This window comes from Triticum aestivum, chromosome 6B (genome assembly GCF_018294505.1).
Source record: "Triticum aestivum cultivar Chinese Spring chromosome 6B, IWGSC CS RefSeq v2.1, whole genome shotgun sequence".
In the NCBI taxonomy this organism is placed as follows: Eukaryota; Viridiplantae; Streptophyta; class Magnoliopsida; order Poales; family Poaceae; genus Triticum; species Triticum aestivum.
The window spans coordinates 528,016,554-528,025,486 of NC_057810.1; the positions used below are offsets into that span (position 1 = coordinate 528,016,554).

The following is an 8,933-nucleotide window of genomic DNA, read 5'->3' on the forward strand; positions in this document are numbered from 1 at the left end:
AAAAACCGTGATACATTCAGAGTTGAGCGCTTGAGCATTTTGTAGGAAAAAAACGTGCATTTAGGATCCTACACTATAGATGATCCAAGAAAATTATTTAGAGCTATAAAACTTACTCCCTCTGATCCAAAAAAAAGTGTCGCAGTTTTGAACTAACGTAAACTGCGACACTTTTTTTTAGAATCGGAGAGAGTACTTGATTACATCTAAAAATATAGAACCTTTTCATAATAAACTTCAAACTATTTGAACAAATATAAACTTCCACAAAAAAGGAAGAAAATGTGCGAAAAGAATAGGAAAATAAAAAACCCAGGAAATTAGGTTTTTAATGTTTACCTCTATATTTCAGGAAAATCTGAATTTTTCGGGTATTTAAACATCAATCTGATTCAGCTTGACCTATAATTTGGTAAATTTATTAGATCTATTTCTCTTAATTATAGATCTAAACTTGATCCACAATTATTTTATAGATTTTTTTATCATGGAATATTTTTTAACTGCTAAATCTAAAGTTGATCCGCAATTATCTTTTAGAATTTTTAATCATGGATTTTATTTTTTTGCACTTGAGTTGAATTCATAGGATCAAACCAAATGCGAAATCATATTTTAAAAAAAAGAATGATATTTAGAAAGTCGCAAATACAAATTTACCTCCTGTAGTACACGTGGTTTTACAGTTTCAGTGTTGTTGGTAGTCCTGGTTCTGTTTGCCTAAATGAAATCAAAGTTTACCAATAAGGAAAACTCTCATTAACGACTTAAATTTGAACTTTCTAAATTTGCATGATTCTACCAGCTACAATCTGTATATTTCCTTGCCTCAATGCATTTGTGTTTAACAATTAATGAGGTCAAAATAGCTAGCAGCCTAAAACACTTCTCTTTTGCATGACGTACAATTGGTTTCCATTTTCTAGTGGACTGCAACTAAAATTCCTCCCTCGGTTCTGTCAAAAAAAAAATTCCTTCCTCAGTATTTCGATTTTCTAGTGGATATCAACTGAAGTTCCTTCCTCGGTATTGAACCTCTTGATTCACAGGATTTGATAATATATGAAATACTCCCTCTGTACACTATTGAATTGCAAAAACGTCTTATAATTAGTGTACAGACTACAGAGGTAGTAGAACACAAGAATATGATAGGAACACATGACTCGAATAAGCACAGTGAAATAAAAGTCAAAGCAATGTCAATGGGAAAACAGAATGCCATTTACGTCATTTCTGGAAATCTTTCTGGAAATCCTGGGTTGTTTCACTTTCTGGAAATCCTGCGTTGTTTCACTTGAATCTGAGATCGGATGATAGTTGTAGTTTCATTTATATTTCTTTACTCCATTCCTTTGAATCAATCAAAAGAATGTATAGTGCCATCAAAGGGAAATATATATTCTCATGTTTTTCATTCACTTTACCAAATGAATTAAGTGAGCCTCAATGCATTAGAAACAACAGGACTCCTATAAACACTGAAAATACCATTCCACCCCTCATTCAGTCATTCTGCATGGTCATGGATACACTGGGAAGTCATAGCCAGTTCATCTTTTGCTGTGCCGATGCCTTCAACCCTTGAACTTGGAATGTTCCCTATTGATAATGTCACAAGTCACGAATTAAGATTCACCCTCACGTTCTAAAATTTCATTCTTGAACATTGCGACAATTATAAAGTTGCATCATGCTAGTTTTTAGACTATCAATAAGAGGAGAAAAAGGGCTTCCACTAAAAGGCAAGGAAACTATGTGTCAGGCTTATGGAAATCATCAGTTGAGGTGATTTAAGTAGTATAGTTACTTAGAGCAACTCCAGCCGCACCCCCAACAGCGCGCGCACACACACACACACACACACACACACACACACACACACACACACCCCGGCGCCATTTTTTAGCGCCGGCGCCCAAAAAACGGCCCAGCCGCGCCCCCAGGGTCTCGTTTTTCGCCGGTTTGGGCCGAAATAACAGCCGGCGAACCCGAGCCAAGCCCAAGCCCCCGGGGGCACCGGCCAAAGCGAAAAGGCGCATGGGTCCGCCCTGTCGGCGAGAGAAGGCCCTTTTCCCGCCTTTCCCCTCCGTTTCCCTCCACCCCCCCCCTTCTCCCGCCATTCTCCTCCCTCTCCCCTCCATCCGGCCGCCATGCCGCCGAAGAAGTACGCCGCCCCTCGTGCCGCTACCTATGCCGATGCCACCCAGCCGAAGCAGAGGAAGCCGAGGGCGCCGCCGTCCAAGCCCCCGGGCATGTCAAACGCCGACTGGAAGGCGGAAGTTCAGCGCCGGGAGGCTGTCACCACCGACTGGTGGAACAGGCTCAACGCCAAGAAGGCTCGGGACAGGGTGGCGGCGGCTGCGGACGTGGCGGATCAGGCAGATCGCGTGGCGAAAAGCAGAGGCGTCTCGCGCGAGGATGATGTATCCACCCGGCGGCCACGGCCCGCACGTTCCCTGGACCCAGCAGAGCGTCGGGTCGCCGGCCGGCTTCTCGTCGTCGACACACCCTGGGGGTGCGCGCCATCACCTGGCTACACCAACGGCGACACGGTGGTCGGCGTTGATGACGAACGGCGCCGTCAAGCTCGACCTACTCCGGAGCAACGTCGGCCTTCTCCGGACCAACGTCACCGCGAAGAAGAGGAACACCAACCTGCCATTCCTGATGGGGGCGGACATGTCGACGATGGACGAGCAGGTCAAGGCGTGGTACCTGGCGGAGCGCGGCCTCATCCTGAACCAGATGTCGTCGACGCCCGCGCCAACTCGCACGCCAACCCAACGCCGCCGCCAAGCCCGAGCAATGATGCCTCCACGACGCCCAACACCGACGCCGACCAGCCCGCGCACGCCGACCCCCGCCAGTCCGACGCCGGAGGACAACGCCGACGTTTGATGCATTGCCTACGCGTCTTTCCTTTTGAACGCCGAACTTTTGAGTGATTGATCGCCGAACTGTGGCATGGTGAACTATGTGGTAGCCGCTGATCGCCGGACTTGTGGCGTTTCTTGGGTAGCGGGAAATGTCATGTTTGAATTTATATCGTCTTGGGGCCGACCCCTGGGGGCGTGGCTGGGAACTAGATCGCTCCCAGGGCCGAAAAAGCGCCGGCCAAAGGGCCAAAATAGCGCCGGCGGGTGCGCTGGGGGGCCGAACGAGTGGAGATCCTCTTATCTACCAATCCTGTGTCCAGATCACCTCTATTAGTGTCCCTCGGTCTGATTCTACAACTGTCTCTGTCGCAGTGCTTATCAAACAGATGAACGTATACATAACTGATGCAATTAAAAAAATTGCATGTAAGGCTGCAGCTTCACTGTCAAATGGAAACTGGAGAATAGAAACAGCTTGCACCTTCGTGTTGGTTATTTTTCCGAAGTAGAGGATGCATAACACTGATGAAGGCATCAACTGGCAGTGTCCTCGAGATATAATCTGGCTAAGCCGGGTCTTTCTCAAACAAAAGGTGGAGTTCCTCATGCACTTGTTTTTCCTGAAAGACAGTAAAATTGAATCTGAGAATCTTATTCGGTACTCCACAGGACAGTGTCTAATCAGTAATGTAAACAAGTTATTTTGGTTAAAACCATCCAAATTTGACCCTTAAGTCCTACGTCAAACTTAAACTACCAATTGTGTCTTTCTCTTCTTTTTTAGAATCTACATTAGCAACTGTTGACCACCAGAGGCTAGAGTCAACTAGGGTATCGTCAAACTCATATGTAAATACAAGATCATAATCTGGTCTTGATAAAAACAGAGGCTATAATAATGTGTAAGCAAACCTTTCAAGTACATTTTTCTTTCCAGTTGCCAACAAAATTCTCAGAAATTGACATGTTTGACTATACCACATCATTTGCATCCAAAAACATGTCTCACTGGTTTAACAATGAAAGACTGCATAAAGGAACCAAACATTATTAGACAACAGTACATAATTGATCACATAGCATACTGTTTATCTACAAAAATCTCTAACTTAATTCCAAGGTAGCATTATACCTGCAATTTTGTGGTACCCTCCATGAGAATGCCCCAGATGCTTTTAAGCTTGGTGGCATAGACATATAATCCCTCCAACCTTCCATGATGATTCTTAAATCATGAAGTTTGCTTTGCAATCCAATGCAACAGTTAGCATGCATTGTGCAAACCTCATTTAAATCTTTGCTTGGCTCACAAATACCACCAAAGTATGTAGTACTTAAAAACTTAATGGTTAATCCAATATCCATAATGTAAGGATCATGCTTAATAAAATTAAGTACATCCTGGTCATGATAGCCAGGGTATCTCAGTCGTGAAGAATACCAAAACTTGTAAAACTCTATGCTTTGATTGTTCGACTTCACATAGTTGAACCCCCCATTAGCTATGTTTCTCAAGTCAGTTGCATTGCCTACATAGTGATCACATGCAACCTGAAGATCTCCATCCGGATAAAAATATGGAAATGGATTGCGAAACCACATTATATCTGCATCCTGAAATGCATATAAGAGAAGCAAATCAGTTTATGCTTATCGATTTGACTTCTTCAAGTTCGCTATTTTTAGGAAAAGGATACATCTTATTGTGTTAGTATCAAAGTAGAATATTAATGCAATAGAGCAGGAAGTAAAGTAAACATGGAGATTTACCGAGAAAATGAAGCTGTAACCTTTTTCAAGAACTAAGCGCAAGAAATCCAGCCTTTTCCACATCATCTCCAGATACCCAGCAGTCAGAAACCTCTTCTCTTGAGAAAAGTCCACATTACCGGTTACAAGAGCATAACAGTAGGTATGGATCTCAGTACATCGTCTATATGCTTTCCTGTCGAAGGCTATTATCACAAGGTGTTTCAGTAGTGAACTAGTTCTAACACCATGCCGGAAGCTATCAATGAAAAGATCTATAACTGAGCCTGGAGAAGACCATGCAGCATTAAGGGTCGTCAATATAATGGTCTTATTGTCCATAGAAGCCGCTTGTAGAACTTGCTCAAGTTTGAGATATTCAATGTCCTACAAGGATGGTTTTACATTAATTGTTACACCGAGTAAACAACTTATAAGTTCTGCCTCAGAAAGCAATTCAATTTGGTAGCATATCAACCCCGTGCTAAGCTGAAACACATTTCATCTGATGACTAGTGCTAAAAAGGAAAGGCGTCAGGCTAATCACTGACATAACCCAAAGAATAAAATATTTCAATAGAAACAAGACAGGAATGATTAAAATAAGGAGGAAGGTTGACATTTCACCAGGAAATGTACAATCATTTGAATACCACTATAAAGCACAGGGCTAATCATTTGACATGTTAGCTAGCAGTATTTCTCTCAGTGGAACAGATCCAACTAACAAATAAGCTTAGAATATTCATGATTGTCGTATAAATCAGCAGCTATAAGTGTACGTATTCATTCACTCCTTAAGGTCTGCAGATTTTAACATCCAAATTCATGTGCATGCCCACCAAATAAAATTGGCTGTTCCCGAAGATAAAGCTGCATCGTAACAATCTATCCATACATAGACAGAGAAGTTGCTTGATCAGTTGATTCTGAAGGCCAAACACTAAAATTAGGGATAGTAGCAAAACAAATGAGGCCCGGATAACAGTATGCTCATGCTAGCAACCTGAAATATGTAATTCCACTATTCAATTTACAGAACTGAAAAGTAAGGCAGACGAGAGAGACTGGCAACCTCAACGAGGGGGAGGTGGAGAAGGAGGAGGGGAGACGGAAGCACACCAGATCGTCGGCGGAAATGTGGTCGAGGTCGCGGTCCTCCTCGGCTTTGGGGACCACAACCGTAGCAAGAGGTGGGTCCCACTGCCGGCGATCCCAGGCGACCTGCACCGGTGGAGGCGTGTTCGACACGAGGGCTCGGTACAGCACAGCGCAGGGCAGCGCCACGGCCGCGGCGAGGAGGAGCACCGCGGCGGCCTTCCGAAACGCCGAGGCCGGCGGAGGAGGCGGCTTCGAGTGGCCGTACAGCCGGCGGAGGGAGGTCGCCGACGGCGGGGCCAGGGTTTGGCGTGAAGGCCTCGCCATTGCGGGTTACAAGAGCCGAGGGGGCGTCGGCGGCGGTGTACGCCGACTGCTGAGTCGGTCGCCCATTGTGAAAGTGTTCCAGTGCAGCGCAACGGGGCAGAATTTTGTGTTTTGACCCCTTTCGCGTACCAATTCAGAATCTGACCCCGGTTGGAATTTTTTTAGGATTCAATCCTTTTTCTTACCGTCAAGATGCTGACGATAGGGTTAGACAACCTACCGTCAGGGACCCTGGCGGTAAGCTACTTATCCACGTCACCTAGCAGTAACGGCTGTCGTCCCCCTCCGTCGCATCCTACCGCCATAGTCCCTGGCGGTAGGGTGCGGCGAGCGGTTATTTCGCCCGAGCCCGCCCCTTCCCATCTTCCCACCCACCCCTCCCCTCCCCTTGACAGTTCTTCTTCCTCCCCCTCGCCCTCTCTCCCTCTCTCATCTCCTCCACTCTTCTCCTCGGATTTTCACCGTTTCTTCATCGTTTTTGCGGATCGAGATGGCCCCGAAGAGAGAAACGTAAGCTCCTCCAATCCCTTCAAGTAGTTTTTGCAAACTTGCTTCTGATTCAACGCATTATTTGCTTGAAATCCTCATCTTTTTGAAGTTAGATTGGAATTTTTTTCACCTAGGATTGTTTTAGCTTGATTGTAGTTCTAGTTCTTAGTTCTTTAGTAACTAGTGATATTGAATATGAATCTAATCAATAGTTCATATGTTAGTGTGAAGATGAACCCTAGTTCATAAAATATTTTTGTTAAAAAAAGTATGATGTAATGCATGTGGGAGGACTTGTTTTGTTTTATGATGCATGTTGATATGATGATATGAAGATGTTGTTGTTGGCGTTATGAATATGGGGGTATCCAGACTTGCCTGCCTGCGGCCCACCACGTGGCTCCATCGTCGGCCTGTTACGGCCCGGTTTCGACATCAACAGTTCAAGACCCTCGCGAGGCGAACAATGCCAAGACCCCCGAGGGGATCGGCCTCCTCAAGCTAGCTCCCGAGGGGCGGAGAGTTCTATGCAAGGTATACCTCACGGGGCTCAGCTGACGTGAGCCGTGACGACCAAGGCCAGGCGGGCGCCAGCGGGCGCAGGGTGCCAGTTTACTCTTCGGTGCAAGGGAGGCAAGCCACATGTGCGGAGTCCCGGGGAATCAGCCAAAGGTTTTCATCCTGGTGCAACAAGACCAAGACCGCCAGGACGGCAGGACGGAGGTCATCACCGAGCCCACCGCAGCGTCACGGCCAAAGGCTTTTCGCAGGCGAAGACTACTTTTGTTAGGATAAGTTGTACTGCTTGTCCCCTTTCAAATCCAACCGTTGTGGGATCCCTTCCCGCCAACATTTGGAAAGAGAACCAATGCCGCTATAAATATGACCTAACCACCACCATAGAGGGGCATCTAGTTCAGATCCCACCAGCTCTCTTGAGCTCAAGAACACCTCACCTCCTGAGCCTAGTTCATCCACTATACTAGTTCGTCCTCAGCCCTTCGAGGCAATCCACCAAAACGTGGAGTAGGGTATTACACCGCAAGGTGGCCCGAATCAGGATAGACTGATGCGTCTCTTTGTCTCTTCGAGCTTGTTGCACTAGGCTTAGGAGACTCGCGAGTAGGCAGGCTGGGTAGGTTGAGACTTCCGCACGCACCCCAGACTTCGAACCTCTCAAGGGTTTATGGAACCCGTAATCCGACATTTGGCGTGCCAGGTAAGGGTGCGTCGGGTCTCCTCTTCCGCCAACCGGTCCTCCGCCGCTCCACCAACGCCATGGCCGATGCCTCGAGGGCGCACGTCGAGCACTGGGTCATCCAGGACTCTTCGACGGCGCCCGCTGACGAAGAAGACCTCCTAATGCGGTCACCCCAGGTACTCTTGTTGTTTCACCATTATCGCCAAGTAAAGTATTTTCCAAGCGAGAGTCTGGCTATGAAAATAAGATGCAAAAATATGTGGTTCCCGCTCTGCGTCATAAGAAGATAATGTGTGCTACGAAACAGAGAGGAATCTTAGGTGTGATGCCTGTTCCATATGCTACTGAAGTTGCTCCTCGGATTCGTGCATCAAGAGAAAGTGAAGCCTATGTTCAGAACACCTTGCCAATATTTGTACGAAGGCCAATATACATACGTGGGTCCTGGATTAATCAAGCCTACAAAAATGACATGGCAGAGGAGGCGTGTCCTTTTTATTTGTTTTCTAGTTTAATTGGGTTTTGTGGTTTTTTTAGTTTCTACGTACAAGTTGTAACGTGAGGAGTCCTCATCGTTTTCCTAGTTCAGGTCGGTCTAGGCCCAATTATTAGGCACCACCTATATAAGCAAGGGGGCAGCGTTGTCTAGGTTTAGGTTGGAGTTGATATAGAAAAATATTCAGAAAAGTTATCTTATGATTGGCGCATATCTGAGTTCCTGCGTTCCATGATTTGGATCGTTGATTGCATGTGTTCTGGCCGACTTGATTCCCAGGACGCTAGCTTCGCTTCGATTCTTGATCAATCAGGGGTCAATCCGATCTCTACTTTGTTCAATCTACTTCTACCACCTTACGTCTTCCATCTGCTAATTACTCCGCCGCCGCTGATCATCATTAGTCTAAACCAATCCATCTGTTAGCTACTACTTGTTCATGTACAGAATCACCACTGCGGCTATATATATTCAGCATGTTCTAATTCATTTGCTTCCGTTCAAGATTTGCTCTGCTAGCTCTTTGCGTCAGTGAAAGACCAGGACCACCCCATAAAATCGTCTCAAAGCTATTTGAGCCGTATCAGTTGGTATCAGAGAGCGCTAGGTTTATCACTGCTCACGATGTCAACCGCAAGCAAGCGTGACGACGATGAGGTGCGGGAGGATGATGGGCCGCCGCAATATGGTCCCG

At 46.0% G+C, this 8,933-nt stretch overlaps 1 protein-coding gene across 4 annotated transcripts; it reads right to left on the bottom strand.

Moving 5' to 3' along the window:
• Positions 1-656: 656 nt before the first annotated feature.
• On the bottom strand, positions 657-6,131 carry LOC123137807 (uncharacterized protein At4g15970). Of its 4 annotated transcripts, XR_006468525.1 has the most exons (6): positions 5,751-6,131; positions 4,650-5,015; positions 4,012-4,493; positions 3,792-3,906; positions 3,361-3,499; positions 657-1,602 (listed from the first exon to the last, which is right to left on the bottom strand). XR_006468525.1 is itself a non-coding variant. In XM_044557655.1 (5 exons), the coding sequence occupies exons 1-5, from the start codon at positions 6,051-6,053 to the stop codon at positions 1,543-1,545; spliced, it is 1,350 nt and encodes a 449-aa protein (XP_044413590.1). In that variant the 5' UTR covers positions 6,054-6,131; the 3' UTR covers positions 661-1,542. The 4 variants fall into 4 exon arrangements, 2 of the variants coding, with proteins under 2 accessions (XP_044413590.1, XP_044413591.1); XM_044557655.1 differs by lacking the exon at positions 3,792-3,906 and having other exon boundaries at positions 661-1,602; XR_006468526.1 differs by lacking the exon at positions 657-1,602 and having other exon boundaries at positions 3,363-3,499; positions 3,803-3,906.
• Between the last annotated feature and the right edge of the window lie 2,802 nt (positions 6,132-8,933).

Coding starts and splice junctions, on each gene's coding strand:
- LOC123137807 (XM_044557655.1), bottom strand. CDS start 6,053: ATGGCGAGGCCTTCACGCCAAACCCTGGCCCCGCCGTCGGCGACCTCC. Junction 5,016..5,750: donor ACATTTCCGCCGACGATCTG/GTGTGCTTCCGT, acceptor CCATCCTTGTAG/GACATTGAATATCTCAAACT. Junction 3,500..4,011: donor AGGGTACCACAAAATTGCAG/GTATAATGCTAC, acceptor ACTGTCTTTCAG/GAAAAACAAGTGCATGAGGA.